This window comes from Protopterus annectens, chromosome 8.part0, assembly GCF_019279795.1.
Source record: "Protopterus annectens isolate FY-2018-M chromosome 8.part0, PAN1.0, whole genome shotgun sequence".
Classification (NCBI taxonomy): Eukaryota; Metazoa; Chordata; order Ceratodontiformes; family Protopteridae; genus Protopterus; species Protopterus annectens.
The window spans coordinates 1815585288-1815606165 of NC_056741.1; the positions used below are offsets into that span (position 1 = coordinate 1815585288).

The window sequence follows — 20878 nt, forward strand, 5'->3', positions numbered from 1 at the left end:
TCCAGCAGAGGAAAAGCTCCTCTTTGCATACATCTGTACAGGGACTTGGTATGAGCTAATAGAAAAATGCACTATGTAACACTGAGGTATATATGGTTTAAGAGATAATCACCATTTTAAGTATACTACATAGCATTATTTTACAGTGCATGTGTATAGTCGCTTGTAAGTTTAGTACAGGGCAGCCATTTATTCACTTAACACCTATAAACAAGGGGTAAGTGTGAGGGTTTTGACAGTTGTTTGATATGACTGCATAAGGAGGTACTTAGTAATGGAGTTGTTAGAAATATCAAATGCAGGACTATTTTGTTGATAAGTACAATTTCTTTGAGATTTTAAATTGTAGATGGGAAGATATATTTCTGATGTAATTTTGGATTGAGTTCCAAAACTTAGCAACATGTTCTGCCTTTAGGCAGTTGTCATTACAATTTTTAAATGTTTGAGTGAGTATCAAATGTTGGTTCAGTGTGGTGCATACACCTATTTAATAACTGGCTGATGACAGGACATCTGTCTGGGCTATAGAGGATGTTGTGAGCAATCTTAATGTGCAGCTAATAGATTAAGTAGCCCCTGACAGTTAAGGGACTGAAGAGAAATACTGTGACGACAGATGCATATGGTTTGTGGTAGTATGAACACGTGTAGGAGTTTACACCATGGCAGTAAAATAGCAGGTGATGGAATATAGCAATTTACCTGTAAAACAGCAAATTTGGAGTCTTTTGTGCTATGTGAGGGATATAGAACCTGGTGTTGGCCATGGGATGTGCATGTCCCAGTCACAGCTGATGTGCTGGTTTTGGGAGGTGTTCTTTTTGAAGCTAAACAACTCCCATATTATACAGTGTATACTGTGGTGACCTATAAGGGAATGTTAAATCTGTCAAGTGGGAAGTTTGCTATGTGAGGCTATACAGTACTACATATTTGTCTAATGTGATGGTACTGATGTATTAGATGTAAGTTTACCATTGAATGCGGTAGGGGATTGGTAGCAGTGAGGCGATCTACACATTCCATCAGAAAGACATGCATCTCGAGTGTTTCTCCCCAGGCCTCCACTGAAAATTGGCTGTGTTCCAAGTCTGGCATTCCTGGTTAACAAATGTTACATAAATAAAATAAATAAATTCCATAGACACTCATGCAGTTTCCTATCAAGGAAATAAGGCCCCCTGGCAATACCCAGAAATACAAGAGGCCTGTCATTGTCACACAGATGACAGCTGTACATATGGATAGTCCCATGTTTTGGGCAATACGCCAAGAGGTCGGGTTAACACTTGTCAATTTTTTGTTTACTGGTGACATAGCACATATGACATGCTTCAGCTTAAAAGTATATTTCTTTGATATTATAAGGTTGTCATGCCTGAAAGTGATCGTCACCAGAAGTATAACTTCTCCCAGGCAGATAGTGACATCCCATTGCAGGCCTACCATAAGTATGGTTGGCAGATGCTGCAGAATGAGAAATCAGACCAGGCCTTCCACTTGTATACCTGGCATGATCTTCTACAGGAGGTTAGTGTTAGTGGCCAGAAGTAGTTGCATGAGCAGTTCCATAGAAGGATTGCCAACATAATTGAATATGAAAGCAAAATGGCAACCTGCCTGGCAGAGGAACAGAGGACCAGAGCTGGGAGACAGCTAACGGTCTTTTTGGCAGATGTGGATAGGTTCATGGCATCTGTCTGTGGTGTGCCCAGGCAGCTCGGGTATCCATAATGGAGGTCTGGACTTGGGTGCTGAGTTGCATGGAGATCTTTCAATCTGCATTGGTGATGCCCCATTTGGGTATGTCACACTACAGGCTTGGACAACTAATGAACATAGCTTCTCTGTTATAAGAACATCAGATGTATAAGTACAATGTCTAATCAAAGCCATATTTTTCCATAGCTGTCTTGTATCAGTGTACTTTCACTGGCCTGCATCTGGTTGTGAAAGGGCCATTCATAATTTTTGAGAACTGTCTAAGCCTGAAGATTATGGCAATAAAATCATAGCACATTCAGAGGCACTTTGGCATTAATAGACTGGGGTAATTTGATGCCCGGTATCTCCACCTCCTTCCATAGACTCAGCTCCTCTGTTGTGAGACCCACCCATCAGTCCAAGAAGACAACCTTCAGGATGAGTCCAAAAGATCCATTCAAGGATCACCCTCATCTCCCATGGCTGAGAAAACCTTGGCCCTAGCAGCTCTGTCAGGTCTGAGGAAGACCACGGGTGTCTTTCTCCTGATGTCTGGCCACACCATGAGTACTGTCCCTCCCCTCCTGCTATTACTGTCTCTGCAGCCACTATTGAATGAGTATACAGGGACACACAGAGAGCAATGCAGCTATAGGTGACCTGGCTGAGGTGGTATGTTTTCTGTGTGATGAACAGTGGAGTGCTTGGACCAGATGTGCAGCATTATGGAGAGATGATACAGGGAGTCAGCATCCTGCAGATGCCCATTTGTGGCCATACATCATAGCCACTGCTCTTCCTATGGCCAGTGTACCTCTGGTGGGGAAGATCACTGCTGTAGGGGATGGCATGATCTAAGACCCATAGTACTACTATCTCCACACCATCATCCAGCACTCTGTGGGTCATAGTGGTCTTAGATATAGATGGAATGTTTGTGCATGCCACCATTCACAACAAATGAACCCTCCATCATCTGTAAGCTTCCCAGGAAAGAGAAGCCTTTGGTGGTGGCAACATATACAGTTAGTGTGTAAATCTCTTGCAGGTAACCTGGACCTGTCCATAAACCCCAAAACAGTGCTGCTTCATCTGCTAAAGCTGTGTCCACACAGACCCCTCCCCCCACACACACACATGCACATATCAAAACTGCTTACCACTGCTGAGACACAACATTGAAGATGCTGTCTCCTCCCTGCCTAATCTACTAGGCTCCCCACACTTGCCCGCCAATGAGTCATACTATTCTAGCACATTAACATACACACACACACACACACACACACACACACACACATACACACACACACAGGCATGCACACCATACTGCCTTTTGTTGATACTTGTCACTGTTACCCTCCCCATAAGTGCATATGAAGACAACTCTGCTCTGCCCTCAGTACTGTGTTACCTTAGTAATCTGTGTCTGATGCAGTGTGGCCTGCCCATGCATAGTGTAGCACAGTCTGGGTATAGTATTGCATGCATCATTTTTTTATTTTCTATGTTATGTTTATAGTTATGGGTCAGATGCTGCCTCTTAGCCAGTGCTACAGTGCAGTGCATCTGCCTCTGCCTTGCATAGTGTCATCCTCTGCAACCAGCTCTTCCACTGCTGATTCCAGGACTTCTTCTTCCTGAATGATTGTCCCCCGCTGCATCATGTATAATTCTGCATACACTGCAAAGGTTTTAATGCAAGTTCCAGGGTTATACTGTAGTGTACCACCAAAGACCTGTAGGCAATTGATGAGGGCCTTTAACAATACAAATACATATTTGGCAACAATTTGGATCTGTGACTTGACATTTTTGTATTTATTCTCTACCATGGTCTGTCGGTTTATAACTGGTGTTATTAGCCATGTCTTCAGGATATATCTAGTATCACTGATAAGGTGGCCTGTGGAAGAATCACCCACAAGCCACTGATATGCCACAAGTATCAGATGTGGGAGATGTGGGCACTGAGTAGGTGGTCCATTGACAGATTGTGTTTTATACCCTGATCATTACAGACCCCCTGGAAGTTGGAGGGGGACCTCTTGTGAATGATGTACTGTTGCTCCTGTTCCCCACTGGGAACTTTAAAGTGATTTGTTCATAAAAATAAATGTACCTGCCAACACAGTTACGTAGAACACAATGTGCTGAAGAACATTTTCACTCCATCTGTGATTATCTTTGGCTGCTCTCTTTTTGATAATCAGTTTTAAAAAATACTGCTTTTTCCATGATTTCATCAATAAGGCTAAGGGAAACCTTGTGGTGTGTCCATAGATTGTAATGACTGGATCATTTTGCATGCGCAAAGATGTGTTCATTAAAGTCTGTGGATGCACATCATGTTCTTCTTCAGTTGACATCACAGAGGAATTCAATACATTTATTTGTGTTGAGGTTTTGTAACAAAATATGAATCTTTATTAAATCCAGCTCAAATAAATAAGGAATAAAAATAATGAGTTAAGTGCTGAGATGTACTTTTATTAAATGCCACAGTGTACTTAGGAATATGAACAAGTCACTTGAACTGCAATGGGGATGTAGTTCATGACTCCCAGTATGACAGGGAAGTGAGCTACGTCATAAAATGCCTACAAGGTATTGCTTCGCTCCTCTGTGCTGTGGGAATTTTACTCCTCCACATGTTTTAACATGGCATTGATAAACTGGTGGAGTATCCTTAAGGCAGATTCCTGGGATATACCCACAGTGTTCTCCTTTGTTTGCAAGAATGTCCCTGTAGCTAATATTCTCAAAGTCACAAGTACCTTGGTGTCCACAGGAATGTATACAAGGCAGCAGTTCTCATCCACAGTCTCATACACACATGGTGGTAGTCCATTGTTTCTGTGTCTTGGAGAGCATGATATGGAATCATTTAATGTCATTACACCATCACCTGTATGTTATACAGGCCATGGTATCATTTCATGTTTGCCTAAGTGGAACGATAAATGGGGGGACATCTGGTGAAACAAGAGCACTGCCCATGCTGGTATTTGCTTTTTTGGCATGCAAGTATGAAAACCATGAACCTGGAAGGTTTTAGAGATGTCACACATGTTTAAATGATAGAAAATGATCTTAAAACAAGAAATTCAGTGAAAATCCAGAGTAATGTACTAACAGAAAAATTATCAAACCTGACCAAAGGCCTTGAAAACCTGAAATATACTCAGAAACTTTACATCTCAGGATTAAGCCTTGCAAATTCTCAGGTATTCCTTGGTAATAGTTTTAACTCCTGAGACTCGTGTAAGTCCTGGAGTAGTGGGGCTCAATGTGTGAAAGTGGGGAACACAGCCAAACTTTGAGTATTCCCTTTTCTTAGAAGTATGGTGATTCTGGAGTTATATTTGTAACTAGGGTGCAGCCCCCTACACTGGTGGTACAGGCTGGCTTGCCCCCTGCAAAAAGTAACTTTAAAGGAGAGCAGTGATCCTTGACATTCACGGTTCTCCTTTGCTTTAGCAGCTTTTTCTTCATAATTCCAGGATTCTTGGTTATGGGTCTCTGAATAACTGCAGGGATTCTATTCCTATTATCATGGTGTGGCAGGATATAGGAGATTATTATTCACAATGGTTTGGCAGTTTAGGTGTATTTATTTTTAAACATCAGCACCCATGAACTGTGCAACTAAGTGGCTTGTGTTTGTGCATGGTTGTGTATCCTTCCAGGCTAGTCAGAGTGCTGCGGCTAGCATTACTGTACACACTTTGCAATCTGCTAACCACCCCCACCATCCGCTGTGTCACACAGTGTTACCATTGCAGTTCCATTCTACCCTTCCCAGTCAGTTCTTTGATGGCAGGCTCATTTAATGAACACAGGTTACCAACATTATTGTATTTGGGACTCTGCATCTCCAACTACACATGGCTTTGAAGCTAATATACCCTTATTGTGCAGCTAGTATTAGGGAGAAGAACTGAGAATATGCCCCTGGGATGGTGTGTCATCTTAGTACAAAGTAATAAGTGCAACTTACTGCAAAACATAAGTACGGGTATGACTGCTTAAATTCATAGTTCCCCACAGTCCAGGGTATTTGCAGTGGCCTAACATCTATCAAGTGGACTCAAGAAATATGATTAAGCGGGCACCTTGCAGGTATTCTCAACAGAGACAGTTAAATGGATACTTGCAGGTGGACTCAATGGATATGATTGGATGGGCTGTGACAATTGATCAGAAATAGTGACCAGACCTATAGTTCTTGTTACACAACAATCCTTTCATCACTCTGCCATTTCTGTGATAGCTGCCACCTTCACATTTCTGTAGCACATGGCTTAGATAAATCAAAACAATACAAGATTGTCAGAACTGTCTGAGGTTGATCTGGAAGTTGTCATGTTAAGAGAGAGAGAGAGAGAGAGTGTGTGGAGGCAAAGCAGTAACCAAATACTCTCTTTAATACTTCCATCTGTGTTTTTTTGCAGTTATTTAGGACTTACTTTGAACTGGTTGTTATCCTTGTCTTTTTCCCTTCAGGACCACAGTACTTGCAGCTGCAGCGTTCCTTGATGCATTCCAGAAGGTGGCGGACATGGCGACCTGCACGCGAGGTAAGAAAGCTTAGCACTAATATTAATGCTTTTGAAGCCTCAGAAATTATGAACACATTTGTTAATAAAAATGTCTGTATAGGGATGCCGCAAGGTAACAAAGTATCACATTGTGTGTATGTTTAGTTCAGTTGTAGATTGTTGCTGTGGTTTCCCCACTGAGTGAGACATTCCCAGCACACACTGGGGAAGAGCCCAAATTATATGATGAGATGACCAGAGCTAATAAATCAATTGCTGCTGAAAGTTGGTGTAAATTTACTAATCTGCCCACTGAATGAATGAATGACTAACTAGCTTGTTAAACGTGACCACTAAGAAATGAAATTTGGCGACCAGCTTGTTTAGATAACTTTCACAGACATCCATAATCTAATTGTTCTTATGTTAAGCTGTATAGGACATCCAGTGATGCACTTTAGAAAGTGTTATTTTTATGAACATTTAGGAAACAAATTCTTATTTCACATTTGCAGTGAGAGAAGTGAGCAAGAAGAAAGTCAGGTAGTTTTCTTTGCTCACTGAATCAGCATTTATTTTTTTAAACAAACTTTATTAGCATTACAATGCATCGGCTCATTATCCATACTAGAGTACAACTGAACAGATATTTTGAACATTAATAAATGCAAAAAACATTTCATGTCACCTTGCATAAGACAGCATCATGTAAGTAATTGGCAAAGATGCACAAATATTCATTGTCTGCATCCATATTAACATGGCTAATATTAATAAATTCATTGGACCATTTATCTCAGAATTTTCTAGTTGTAAAACACGTTAACCAAAAAGTTGTGCCATGAAAGCTCTATACAATATATATATATATATATATATATATATATATATATATATATATATATCTGTGTGTGTGTGTGTGTGTGCACTGTGTGTGTGTACACACACAGCATGTCCTAGGTTTACATGTTGAATCACTGTTTGCGTAAAGTCACTATACACTCGTTTAGTGGAGTTTCTCCTTTCTGTACTTTTTTATAATTATGGAATTAATGTATTTTAGTAAGGAAGGCTTCCTTTTCTGCAAACCTTTTTTTTTACCAGTGCAGCTGCTTTTAAGGGTGATTTTTTTCTTACTTATAGGATGAGAGAAATCCTTTACTTACAGCCATATTATGATTGCTTGTAGAAGGAGCACTTGTTTTGGTATCTCTGATGTCAGTGGATGCCTCTGAATAGCCTTTTGGTCTATCTTTTAGTACTGTGATTGAGTTTGCAGTGTACTGAATTACTGACAGGGAAAAAGTATTAAATTTAGTTTATTTTTAGATAAGTTACTGAAAGTAAGTTGCTTTTAAATTATCAAAAATTTGTATTAGGAGTATAGCAAGAAAATTAAAGAAACTTTTAAGTTGTTAGTTTGTTTACATACTTCCCAATTAAATATTTGTTTTCTGCAGAACATTTTCACGATGAGCTACAATGCTGTCTCTGTATAATGAATGACTGACTCTGTATCATGCCTCTCAACAACATAATGCAAGAAATCTGGACAAAGCCTGAAATAATGGGGGGGGGGGGGGCGGCAAAGGTCCAAAATGAAGGCAAAATTTCAGTATTGCTCTTATAAAGAGTTGTCAGAAAACACAATCTGTATTAGCATGCATTCTCTGAAGGATATGAAATCTGAAACTCAAATGTACGTCCACAATTAATGATTCCAATCTCAGTGATTTCCCAGAAACCGACAAATATTATGAGGAACAGACGAAAAAATACGGACATTCTGCGAAAACCTGGACAGTTGAGAGGTATGCTTTGTATAATAACAGATAATTGCTGCGATTCTTTAGCCGTTTGCCATAATGAAATGAAGTCTGTATTGATGTGCTGTTTCATTCTTCTGAAAGAATGCATCAGAAGTTCTGAGTAGTTTTTGTTCCTTTATTGTCAGGTGCAGATTGGTGCTACTGATACGCTGCACAATACTTTCCCTGGTGCACTTGGCCTTTGGAAGTGAGCTGTTGTGGTCACCCAAGGCTCCAGTTACTCTGCCTGCCCTCATTAGCAGGCTTACTTTCCGTATTTCAGGAACATGAGACCTGCAGTCTTGGTGGCTCCAGTGGAAGAGCTCTCGTGCTGAGACCCACCGACACCCCCCACACACACACACCAAGGACGGACAAACCAATGTCAGTTGTTCACTCTAGTCAATCCATGTGTATCTGCTGCAGAGTCCAGACTACTAATCAAACCACAGTCATCTGGAGCATAGTCGTGACCGAAACCTCTACCCTCTCAACTTGAAGTAGTAAGCTATTTCTCTTATTAGTGATGTCCCATATTCGGGCATACAATAATTATCCATTCCTTGTGGTGAGAACAACTTCTATATTCCTGTTATTCAGTTTTGGAGCCAATAAGGGGGGAAATAGAACATATGGTAAGGTGGTATCCTGATTTTATACCACATCTCCTATGCCTTCAATTAGGAGTTATGGTGATATAATGTTATACCACTTTTCCTGTGCCATCAGTCGGTGGGGACAGAAAATTCTTGTTGGGATTGCAAATGGCTTTGAGACTGTTTTGACAGTGTTTTAAAAGTCTGATGTGAATTTGTAGCATAATGATTCACAAGCTACATGTGGGAAATTGGCATTGTGCTGTGTTTCATTTGCTGTAACTGTCCATCATAACCTGCAGAGCAGTTGGCTATGGCTAAACTATCTGCAAAGTGATAGAAAATAGAGAAACTAGGTGCCCAACTATGGGAAAACATATGCACAGGCAGCGTGACTATAAAATGTTAACATTCCCTCAGGGAGCCTTTGCCTCAACACTCCAAACTCAGAATTAATTACAGAGGCAGTCACTGGCAGCAGAGTATACTAAAAGAACAATTAGATCTTAATTCCCATCATCCCATTCAGTGACCTCATATTTCTCTTCGAGTCCTTAAGAGGTTAATTTTACATAACATGACCTGATTTTTTGGTGAGAACCAAGTCTTATGATGAAGTATTCTGCTATTTTGAAATGTAGTTCCTGTCCCACAGTTTTTGATTTAGTATGGAATACTAGGTAATCTAGACAACATGAGACTGATTTTCTGTTTTTTTTTTCCACATGACTTAATTCTGTTTTATGTGAACAACACTGTTTAAGGTTATGAAAAGTCCATGTCCTGTAACATCCAAACAGCGTTCTCATTTTAAAGCGGTAGCAGAAATGTGGTTTTATTATTTTTTCCCAGATGTGAAACATGTCAGAAATTAAATTAGTTCTGAGCTAAGCAGTGAGGGGAGAAGTACCGAGGACATCTGTCTATAATGCTATTGACAAAGGTTTAAGTTCCAGAGAGGATGACCGAGGACTGGCGGTGAGGAAATGAGCAGATTTGGCTCGTTTGCCGCCTTTGGAAGTGCTGGGGGTAGTGGTGGTGGGACTGAGTGACTGATTTCCTTCTGTTTAGATGTCTGGTAGATAACAGCAGGAAATTGTACAGCATGGAAGAAGTAAGACTTGAGTACTGGGTTCATTGTTCATTGTTGCCTGGAAGTCTCAGCTGACCAACCCATGGCTGCTGCCACAGCATACTTGCCTACATCAGGGAAAATAAGATTGGTAAAGCAGTGAGGCAGAAAAACCTGTCTCTATGTTATAACAGAGCAGGGACCCTAATGTGCATAACAGTTATCTGGAAAAAAGAACAGATGTATTATACAAGTTGGTTATAGATGGGTGTGTCAACCTCTGTAAGTCCATGTGCCAAACAAAAGCACATCATCATTCAGGAATAAACTGTGTTAAATGGGTAAAGAGCTTAGGTTTAACTGTTGGACTTTGTCAGATTTGGAGACATACACTGTTACAGTCACCAAGTGCTGCATTACAAGTCTTATGATTTTTGGTGTTGCCTTATCATTTCTCAGAATCAATATTTAACTCCTGGGATAAATGCAATTTAATGCAGGGATAGTAGAATAAATGTGTGGTTTGGAAAATGTGTTTTCGATGGGTGTGGGAAAGAAAGATCCATCTTCACAGTGAGTGCCATAAAGAAATGATTTGAAAATTTGGACTCAGAATATCAAAGTCGACCAAATGTGTTAGAGATTATTTTCAGAATTCTGTCAAAGTCTCCTAGCTGTGTTCTGTTTCAGAAAACGTGGTTATATCTTGTAACTAAATTAATTTTTTTACGGATTCTAGAGCAGGTAATATGAGAGTGACTGCTAATGTGCCCAGATGTACACTGGGTAAACTGTCAGCCATCACTGCTGTACAGATTTGTCACCTATGATTTATTTATTGATTGTTTGAAAAGGACTGGGTCCCAGAAGTTCACTTTTTAGCTATGACTTTGTTTATAGGTAACAGAAAAACACCTGCAAAAATTAACAATATTATAGCAAAGGAATTGGAAGACACAAACAATTGTTATGGGGCATTATTAATAAAGCTGTGCTGAGAACATTTTCCTGTTTAGTTGGATTCAAAAATGCTTGATCTGTTGACAGAGAAAAGACAAAAAAAAAATCCTTAGGTCTTGTATTCTGAATTTATTGTATATAATAATTGGTTGTTGTTCAGCAGGTTATTTGTAAGGAGTTGATTACTCAGTGTAGAAAGGTAACTATCTAATCTCTCAACTTCTTTGCTGACAAAAATCAAAAATAATGAGAGGACACAGGCTCAAAATCAGGGACAATTTTTAAATATTACTCCAATTCACTTAGAACAGTAATAGAATGGGCTTTATATCAATATGCATTTTCTGACCAATAAGAGGAATGACACTTTCTGGCATGACTGACTTTATCAAAACAATAAAAAAATTATATGAACGTGGGGCAAAATTAGGGACAGTTGAGAGGTTATGAACTCTGTAAAAGTTCGGAGTCCCTTAAGATGGGGATTGCTGGGTATGCAGCTGTTAAGAAAGTAACAGAAGTCATTTATGACCAAAGCCTTGGGATTACATATACCTTTGAAAAAAGTGTCCTTTTTAACCTAAAGGCATTGCAGTTGTCTCTTGATTTGAGAACGTCCTCCCCTCAACATTCATACACACAGACAATGCTGAATATCTCCTCTATATTGTGCTGTTAATAAAGGATGTTGTTTTCATATCATCAGGCAAAACAGCTAAACTGAAATCACTGCTGCTTCAAACTTCACTGACAAAAAAATAAAACTACCAAAAAAAAATCTCCCTCTTTGAAAATGAGACGGTGCCTATCACCCGAAAATGTATCATTAAAGAAAGTGTAGATGTGATTTTTACATGTAATGATCAAAATGTGAGACAAGGTGCAATCTAAAATCCAAATCTAGGACTGCTGCCTATATTAGTAATGGACAGAGGCAGCTGTTAAATGCTTTATCCCATGCACAGGCCTGCTCAGATTGTCCATGGTATGATCCCAGTTATTCTGATTATGGGTAATATATAAATTATCGACCACTGGATGGATAAGGCCAATTTCTAACCAAATGGGATAGGTTAATTTGAGCACAAAAAGGGAAAATGGTAGGGTTAAAATGACCCAGAAGGGCAGCTAGCCTAGTACTTACCTATCTAAAAAAATGTTCTAGTTATTTTGATGTTTTGTTTGTATTTTTTTTTCATGCAATAAGCAGGCATGCTGGATGACTGATAAGTTACTCTTAACGTGTTTAGCTCATGTAAATGGTCTGATGTTAACTATACAGTAACAGACTGTCCTAAGACCTTATTCTGGTGCAGTAAGTAGAGTAGTAATGATTCATGTTTTTGTGATCCCTCCTCCGCCCATTTTAGCACTGATATATTATGCTTCATCTTAGACAAAAGGCTGAACAGCTGTTTGTGGTTTGAGTAGAAATATAGTGTCACTAAAAAGCTGCCAGAAAAGCCACAGTGATTACTCACCTTTCAGGAAGAATTAAATGTATATATTCACGTTATTGTACTGTAACGTGTGTTTATTATAGGAATAATACACAAGAGGTAAAACATTTCAGAATGAGTCTAGTTAACTAGCAGATTCAACAATATACAAAAGAAGAAAGAGTTGTCTTTAACAATTGTTAAATGTTCAGAGTGGAAACTCTATAGGGAATATAAGATGTCTGTTGGTCTCTACTAGGTTTGTGTTGAAAGTGAGGCATTCTACTGCTTCCTGTAGTCAAGAGTACAGGGTTTGATGCCTTCCATCTACTTTAGCCTACTGTGTAATTCTAAACTAGTCACTTGATCAGAAAGATGATCTGGGTCTCCCCTGAAAAGAGCAAGCTGTGTCCACTGGGCTTACCTGCTTAACAAATATATAAAACCCTGTTTGGGTCCGCTTTAAGCCCTATTTGGGTCCTCTTTAAGCACCAGTTTTCATCACATACTAATAGTGTTTCTGTTATTGTCTGCACTTTTAGCAGAGACATTTGCTTTATTAAGTTAGGATCCTTTTCCACAATCTCAACCTTTTCAATAAGAAATCAGGAATAAAGCTGAATGTGAAGGACAAAGGCCCAAACTGATGGACACGTTTTATGTGTTATCTCTATGCACTTATAAAAACCTGTTAGAATAAAATTTACATTGTGTGCTCTGATGAATACATTTCTACATGGAGTTGCTTGTGTTTACTAATTTCAGCAGTCACTGTTTTTTCACAAAAATTACAAAGTGTATTAATGGCAGAGCAGATTCTTTTTCCTCCCTCTAGGACTTGTCTGATGGCTCTGCTACCTGTATCCAGTTGGTCCTTTCATTTTGAGAGTTTGGGAGCCAGGCATTCCTTGGTCGGAAGAGAACCTTATAGCCCATTCATTCCCGCCCAGGAATCCCAATCGGCTTTTTGTTGGCCAGCAAGAGTTGGTCGGTAGGGAGCAAGCTAGCTTGTTGGCCCTGGGGCAGAAGGTGGGGTGGCCTGACCTCTTCCTGGGAGCTCATCTCCTTTTTTTCCAGAGGCAGTAACCATGGGAAACAGGGTCCTTCACATCCTGGATGGTACACAATCATCTTAGATTTTTTTTACTGGAAGACACAAATTGAGTTCAGGAACCTACAACAGTTCATCTCCTTTATTCCACAGAAGGTGGGATTTTTAGTCGTATCGAGATTCTAATTAGTCTGCTAGCTGCAGTTGGGGGAAGGTGCTGTCAAATGCCAATCCATGGCTATTTCCATTCCTTACTTCAAGAATGCCTGCATTGCTGATATCTGACAAAGACCACATGGTCATCAGTTCTGATCTTAACCAAGCATTATTGCACTGACCACGATTCCAGGAATGTGGCTTTCTTTGGTACATTGGTTTTAAAGAAGTCAGATTTCTGCCTTTTCTGGCTTTGGCTACCTGGGAGGATTAGTGATACTTTGGATTGGCCTTGGGGTTCTTCCTAAAAGTTGTATATTGTAGAGAGCTCCCGATGTCAGATATAACAGATGTACTATCACTGTACAATTGCTGTTTGAAGGGGTGACTTGTACTAAGTGGCTGTTTTCCTCCCTCTGTCTTCCTGTGCTTTGGTGACAGCACTATCCATTGGCTGCAGATGAAGCTATCCATATGCCGAGCTCATATAAATCCTTGCAGATTGTGGTTGTTCCTTGTTTCCTGGTCTTACAGATTCTGCTTGCTTGGAGTATAGGATAAAACTGATGAGTGCAGGAGCCTGGCATACTGTGCTTTCCAGGCACATCATAGCAAGGCATGAGCTGATAGAAGATGTATGAGTCTCCTAGTGCAGGAATGAAACAGGAAAAATGGCCAAGCTGGGAATTGCTGGAGGGGAAATCCAGGCAGTTAACTCACTTCAAATGATTTCTCAAAAGTCAGCTGACTTGGTGAGTGCTGCTGGTTATTTCTTCTACATTTACTGTTAAGGTCGTACCTACAGTATTTCCCACACTTTTTGGAGACTACACCTTTGCAAGAAATTGTCTGTGTAGAAGCTCTGCATACAAGAGTAAAAAAACTCTATAACAGTCTATACATGAGGAAAAAGCTCAAGGACCTTTATGTACACCATGGGGGAAAGGATGTTCCGAGCACACTATATTTAAATACACCAGAAGACTGCTTGTTTATCATGTCTGTCCTTGCATCTGACTAATGCAACGAAACGGGCCAGCCGTTGTATCGCTGGTTTGACATAGATGCTAGGTGAACATTTTACCACTGTCTGATGTTGTATCAGCATGGCTGATGTCAACTCATTGGAAAGGTAATAGCATAGATAAACCCTTCCCACTTTGTCCCCCTCCCCATTTTTGCTTTTGTTTTGTATTGTCTTCTCCAAGTTACACTTTACCATTGTTACTTTTGCTCAAACAGTTACCAGAAACTGAATAGCTGATGTCTGAAAAATACTCTGGCATTTGCTGTAAATATTCTTTGCTGTGAGCTTAACACACTTTAATAAATGTTCTGTCTTGAATTCGGAGATAGTGACTTTGGCGATTGTACTCCAGTTAAGAATTTACTTCATCTTCAGATTCGAGAAAACCTCCACAAATGATTTGCCACAAGGGTCTATTTTCAGAACAGGTGGAATAGTAGATATGGAATTACTTTTACAATCAAGTGACTTTTCTCTTAACTACATCCCTGCTTCTAAATTATCTGAATTTTTTGTAAACACATGGGTGCTTGTATCTTACACTCTATAGCCTTCTGGAGTAGGTAACCTTTTCTGTGCATTTTATACTGTTGTCTGTATATTAAAATGCATTAGGAATGTGTATTCTAGGCAATAGTGTTAATTGTTTGTGCATTCTTTACTGGAAAAAGGAAATGTAACATGCAGATGAACCATCTTAAATTAAAACTTAAAAATAATGATGTCAAAATGTTTTATCTGCACAGACAGCAAATATGTATAATACCATCATTTCATATTACCAGATATTTGAGTGGATTTCTTATAAACAAATGTGGAACTAGAACTTGAGTAAATCCTACAAATTATGGGAAAAAATAATAAATAAACATTGCTTCCTAGAGAAACGTATGCACATTTACTGTAAATGCAATTGTATCAGTTATTAAAGGTGCACCACAGAAAGTTTCTCTTACTATGTTTATATTATTTATAACAGAGTCTGTCTAGAATGCATCTCAAAACATTGCAGTTATTTGTGGTTAAGTAATAGTAAGAAAATCAATAACATAATTATGCTTGTGCGGATTACATTAAGCAGAAACATGAAGCAGTAACAACCAGCATATAAATGCAATATAAATACTTAACAGTAAATGGAATATTTGGTTTTGCATCCTATCATATGTTCCCCTTATTTCCAAGGTAGTGTAGAAACAGAGCTGATATAACAAGTCTATTTCTGACTAAATGGAATATTTAGCTTTGCATCATATCCATCTATTTCATTTATCTCCAAGGTAATGCAGCAACAGAGCTGATATAGTTCACAGGGGTGTGTGAGTAAGAAGTCTGCCTGAACCCCTGATGAGCCAGATCTTACTAGTTGATTCTAAGGCTGGAGGGTGGGCCAGAGCAGGAGAAGTGAATGGCTAGAGTCCACCTCACCTCCTTCATAGGAGGGGAACTAATCTCATGCACGATAAGTCAGGAATGTGTGTTCATGTCAAGTGCTGTTTGTCACACTGTTGTCAATCAGATAGCTTTATCACTGAAAGCTACTTTCAGTGAAATATGTTGTTGCCCTTTTTTCACTGTTGTGTGACCATAGAGCTGGCATATACAACTCAGAGGAGGTGGGGGAATCTCCCTCCACATGGTGGTGGTGGTGGTGGGAGGGGAGGTGCAGAGGTGTTTGCTTCCCTCTTCAAAAAAATTTAAAATCATGCTCAAATAGATGGATATGATGCATGTTACATTCCCTTTTTCCCGTTTTGTCTGTTGAGGGAAAAGATCCATAACTAATAATCATGTCTCTGATAACAGTGACTCCCACTGAAAGATGATGGGCTTAAATGTTATAAGGTAAACCTAGAGAGTATGAGCAGATATAGGTGGAGGTGTATGGGACTACACCTGGTAGAAGGAATTTCATATTTGTAGGGATGGGGAAAATGCAGAAATGCCTCTTGTCCCCAGCTATGTCTTACTTCCTTCACTGCGATGCCCTTAGTCCTTGTACTGAATAGGTTAACTCCCCACGGGGGCACTACCTACATGACAGGAAGTCATTGATCTCTTTGTGGGGGAATACCTACATGACAAGAAGTCATTGAGCTGTCTGTGGGGGCAGTACCACCCAAACAAGGCACCATCGACCTTCCTGTTGGAGCAGGACCAAACTAACAAGGAGTGCTAGACCTCCAAGTGGGGATAAGACCTACCCAACAAGGATTTATAGACCTCCCTGTGGGGGTGGGGGGGAGGACCTGCACAACAAGGAGTCGTAGACCTCCCTGTAAGGGGGGGGGGGCAGCAGCTACTCAGAAATGAAACTAGGAGTCATAGATCTTGCTCTGCATATGTGTGTGGGGGGGCAGAACCTACCCAGCAAGGAGTCGTAGACCTTCCTGTGAGGGGGGGGGGGAGGTAAGACCTACCCAGCAAAGACTCATAGACCTTCCTGTGGGGGGATAGCTAAGGAGGAATCATAGACCAACCCAACAAGTCTTAGACCTCTGTGTGGGGGGAGCAAGTACCAACCTAAGAAGGCATCATAAACTTGATGAGACAACATTGTGTACGGGAAGAAACAAATGAGCATATGGTAGAAACCAGTAGAACAGACATCAGTGGGTCCAGGTGCAGAAAAAGCAAGAAAAATCCTGTCGTGTGTGCATTTATACAAAAAGTATAGGGACTGACTTCTTGAAAACATCTTTTTAAAGGCAGTTGTTTCTTTGCCTCTGGTCATGAAATGTAAGTATCTTCTTGTAAACAGTGTGTAAAGTAGTGGGAGGTTTTGAAGGGAAATACAAGTATGATTTAGGGAGCTGCTGGCTTCTCCCTCATGTTGTACTACAGTCATTTCACCTGTTCAGCTGTCCTGAATATTTTAACTGCAGTAATACCTAAAAATCCGTATGTGTCCTCAGGTGCTTGTAGAAAGGGAGTGACAGGCTGTTGCAAATTGAATATTTTCAGGGAAGAGGCAGTTTTGGCAACATCTAATGGGAACAGTAGATGCTGGACTCAATGCAGTTTTGAGCTTATGGAGCCCACTTGTATACAGATTGATGTTTCTCTTGTAAAGCTGTCAAGCAAAGAGAGTAGGCTGCCCTAGATGACCAGCAAGCTGGCCCATTCCATACTCACCTGACTCTTGCCAGTGAGCGGAGGACTGACTGGGATTCCCAACCAGGTACAAATGGGTAACAGGATTCTTGACTAGTCCAGGACTGCCTGTCACCATGGAACAAATGAGTAGATTGAGTGCAGATAGAGGTATCATTAGGGAGATGTCCTGCAGGATGCAGAAAAAAAAAAGAGGGCACAGAGGCCAGTGCTGGAGGCATTTGACTTGTATGCAGTATATGAAAACCTGCTGAGAGGAGACAGATGTGTACTGCCATGAACTTCTGCCTTTGTTTGCTCCTTACACAGCAAATTTCATTACAAAGCTAAAGGTCATTTGAGGTTAGCAACTGATTCTAACAAACCACAAAACTTAATAGGAGCAGCTTTCTTTGCTGTTTGAACCTGGTATATCCCAAATCCAGTTCAGCATCTGTCTGGACAATGTGCTGGGCAAGTAAAGGCACATGTTGCCTATGTTAAAACCAGCAGGCAACTGCACAACAGAATAAAACAGTAATTTGTAGCAATATGGATTGTCAGCAGAAAAGAGGGATCCATGAGTGAAATGAGAGAAAGGATCCATTACCACATAGCAGAGTTGTGTACACCCCCCCCCTGATAGTTCACTTTACTGATATACACACAAACGCGCGCACACACACACACACACACACACACACACACACACACACACACACACACACACACACACACACACACACACACAGAAACACACAAACAGACAAACATACACACACACACACACACACACACACACTCTGGAACACTGTGTTGTTACTAGCAGTCATCCAAGTTTTTGCATTTACGTCAGAGTTTCACCATGGAAACATATCATGCTGTACTAAATCTCATCCATTAGTGGCTCCTGGAAGGAGAAAAAATACATGGATAAGGTAAGGTTTACTGGGCAAGTTTCTATTAAAACAGTAAATATGCATTGTATCAGAAACAAATGTAGGTAAATGTGGTATGTTTGTCCATAAATTGAATAAGATAACAAACCAGAGTTAAATGCTGTTTATGGATATGTCTGTAGATTGCCAAGCAATGACTTTGCCTTCATCGCTCAGCATCGAACTGGATTTATCCACTTTCATCTGTTGTGGTAGCACATTCCCTGCATGGTTTTACAGTCCCTTGAGATTAAGGGAATCTGTAGCCAGATGTGACATGTGATTAACAAAGATTTACACAGCAGAAAGCTATCAAAACAAGAGCTATGCTTAAAAGTAGGTCAGAGAATACAGGGTAAGGGAGTAAAAGGTTCCCAGAATAACAAAAATGCTTCATGGGATTTCATCGTTTGGCCTTTTGAACTAGAAACATACATTACTGCTGAATCTGCAATGAGGTTTTTGCCACTGTTGTGCTGTATAGCAGTTTTTCCCCTGTTCTTTTCATTGTGGATTTGTGCATATCCATGTTAACTGTTGGCTAATTGTCATTTAAAAGAAGAGTCGCTGTTAAGACAGAGAAGAAAGAGGAGTATAAAGGGGGTGAATAAAAATGAAGAGGGGGCAGCAAAAGTGGTTTCTAATGAAGAAATAATTCTGATTTACAGTGTGAAAAGCATAGCTGTAAGATTAGAAATAGCAAAACAGGATATGAGGCTTCTGTGAAGATAGTACAGTAGAGATGGGGAACTCAAGCTCCTGAAGCACCACCCCCCAGTTAAGGAACTACCATATAAGTCTAACAACCTGAATTGTAAGGTTGAATTGCTCGTAAAAGGCGGGCCCTACAATATGTCCTTGCCATGTAAGCGCTTATGTTTCCCATGGAATTAAGATTTCACATATCAGGGCTTTCTTGGTTAAAATGTTTAAAGGAAATAAAAACTTAGACTGGGCAATTGTAACAGTAGGGGGGCAATATATAGGGCTTCCTATGGTTAGAAACACTATTCAATTATTATAATTCAGTGGAATTTGAAGAACTGGGAGACTGTTTCAAAGTACAAACAACTGTCTTGAGACTGTTTCCTAGATTTAGTGATAGGAGTGGATGCTTGTTTACTGCCAGAAAAGATAACAGATTACTGGATATAAAAATATTATTGACTTATTTGACATTGATAGATGTTTGGTATGTTTTTCAATGAAAATGTGAAATGTAAGGTATTTATTTAAATCCCAAAGGAATGAAACTTAACTCAGCCCTTGAGGGGAAACTAACCTATTTCATAACTTTTTCTTTGGCAGAAGGGACTCACAGATAACATAAGTGGTAATATAATAAGATCAAAATATTATTTATAAATGCAAGAAATATTAGATACAAAAAAAAATCGTCAGACTTTTGACTTGATGTGGGCCATACCTCTCAGCCTCTTATAGCTAGAAATCTGGACAAAGCCATCAATAATGGGGGGAACAAAGGCCCAAAATAGGGACACTTTTTAAATATTGCTCTTATAAACTTAGAAAATTGATAGAGTAACAGGTTTTGCATTAGCATGAATTTTCTGAATGATATGAAGTCTGAAACTCACATTTCCATCATTATTTTCTGACTTTAACTCTTAATGATTTGCCAGCGATTTGCCAGAAAACCTTTTTATGTGTAATGGACTAAAAATATAGGGTAAAAATCTGGACGTTCTGCAAAAATTTGTACAGTTAAGAGGTATGTGGGCACTTTCACAGTAAGAAAACTAGGATATGCAATAAATAAATATGTAAACAGAGTGAGAAAAGAATAAAGCCAGACAGGCTTGAGCATAGTGTATGTGAATCATGCTTCATTGATACTGACCAGTATATACACAAAATGTTCTGGTAGCTGAAAATAAAGAAGGAATGCGGGGGGTTACAGTTTAGAGAAAAACATGTGACTATATGAGTGGAACTAGATTTTAAGACACATATTTGTGTTGTTAAAACTCAGAATGAAACCTAGTTAACTTTTCTTCTGTTGAGTATTTATAATGTGTCACAAGCACCAAGTGAGATCTTGACATATGTCCTGGAAAAATGCCTTACACTAATGGAGGCATGGATTGGTAGTGGGGAGTGGATACATAAACAACTATTCAGAGAATGGTATAGTGAAAGACTAAATTAGAAGTTTTATAACAGAAACCAACCAGAATTGAAAGTTCATAGGTTCATAGGTTCATAGGTTGGTACTAGGCCTAGCCATAACAATTCCCTGGCTATTTCTTACCACAGTATTTACTTCCCTGGACCTCTGTCTAGCAGGGTGACTAATGTGATCCCCAGGGTGAATCTCCTATCCTAGTGTTGGATGTCACTCTTGTTAAAGCCTGAGAAATATAAATTTCAATGTAGAATTGCACCACTGTTAGTGTTACAAGGGCACTTGGCAGGTGAGAGGATTGCACAGAAATTTGTCAATATAAATGATGTGGTTTAAAAATTCTA

At 39.7% G+C, this 20878-nt stretch overlaps 1 protein-coding gene across 8 annotated transcripts in view; it reads left to right on the forward strand.

The window, feature by feature from the left end:
- Window positions 1-20878, forward strand: part of MTSS2 (MTSS I-BAR domain containing 2) — a 1242959-nt gene that overhangs the window by 371166 nt on the left and 850915 nt on the right. For all 8 annotated transcript variants that reach the window (XM_044081300.1, XM_044081304.1, XM_044081301.1 and 5 more), the window contains exon 3: window positions 6214-6287. In XM_044081300.1, coding sequence (XP_043937235.1) covers window positions 6214-6287 — 74 coding nt within the window. The remainder of the gene's footprint in view (window positions 1-6213; window positions 6288-20878) is intronic.